This window comes from Mastomys coucha, unplaced genomic scaffold (genome assembly GCF_008632895.1).
Source record: "Mastomys coucha isolate ucsf_1 unplaced genomic scaffold, UCSF_Mcou_1 pScaffold6, whole genome shotgun sequence".
Lineage (NCBI taxonomy): Eukaryota > Metazoa > Chordata > Mammalia > Rodentia > Muridae > Mastomys > Mastomys coucha.
In genome coordinates this window covers 75,915,292-75,916,110 of record NW_022196912.1, presented here as the reverse complement: position 1 = coordinate 75,916,110, position 819 = coordinate 75,915,292, and the positions used below count along the sequence as shown (strand labels likewise).

At 48.4% G+C, this 819-nt stretch overlaps 1 protein-coding gene across 1 annotated transcript in view; it reads right to left on the bottom strand.

The window, feature by feature from the left end:
* LOC116081035 (igE-binding protein-like) overlaps positions 1–610 on the bottom strand; it is a gene marked incomplete at its 5' end in the record, with an annotated part of 22,162 nt that extends 21,552 nt beyond the window's left edge. Inside the window, one exon of the mRNA XM_031357719.1 lies at positions 11–610. Coding sequence (XP_031213579.1) covers positions 11–610 — 600 coding nt within the window. The remainder of the gene's footprint in view (positions 1–10) is intronic.
* Between the last annotated feature and the right edge of the window lie 209 nt (positions 611–819).

Genomic DNA, 819 nt, shown 5'->3' with positions numbered 1-819 from the left:
CTGGTGAAGCATTTTCAAAAACCAACTGTTCAATTAATGGTTTGACCTGCTCTGGGTCTCCAAAAATTATACCTGCCGCCTCAATCATCTGGGCCACAAAATCAGAAAATGGCTCTTGGGGGCCCTGTACGACCTTTTTCAAATGTCCTCCTGCCTCACCTTTCTTCAAGAGAGCTTTCCACGCCTTGATAGCGGCTGCCGAGACCTGGCCATAAGCTCCCCAATCATAGTTTGTTTGGTTATAGACGAAGAGTCCTTGACCCATCAACAAGTCAAAGGTCCGGTACCTTTCATTGCCCTCCGCATTGGCATTAGCCCTGGCCTGAACCTGGGAGGCATCATGCCACAAGGCCTTCCATTCCATGTATTGTCCCATACTAGAAAGTGCAGCCTTCACTGTGTTCTGCCAGTCATTGGGTGTCATTGCCATGGTTGCAAGTCTTTCAAGTTGCATAATGGTAAAATTGGCATCAGGCCCATATTTGCTGACTGACTCAGCAAGCTCTTTGGTAGGGGTGTATTCTACTGGAGCATGGACACAGCCACCATCAGCATCCTCAAACACTGGAAAGGCATGCAAGAGCTTACTCTTGTCTCCTTTACATAAAAAGGAATCTGAACAGTGTCTATCAGTGTATAGCAGGGGTGCACTTGGAAGAGCAGGCAGGACAGCATAAAGCATTCTGCGGCTCTGATCTCTTGCTCCCTTTCACTTTCGATTCTGGAGAGGCGGCAAATGCTCATCTGGATGATACCTCTCTTCCTCATAGCGAGCTACTTCTTCCTCCAAGTCCTCCTCCTCGGAGGGTCTCAATTCCT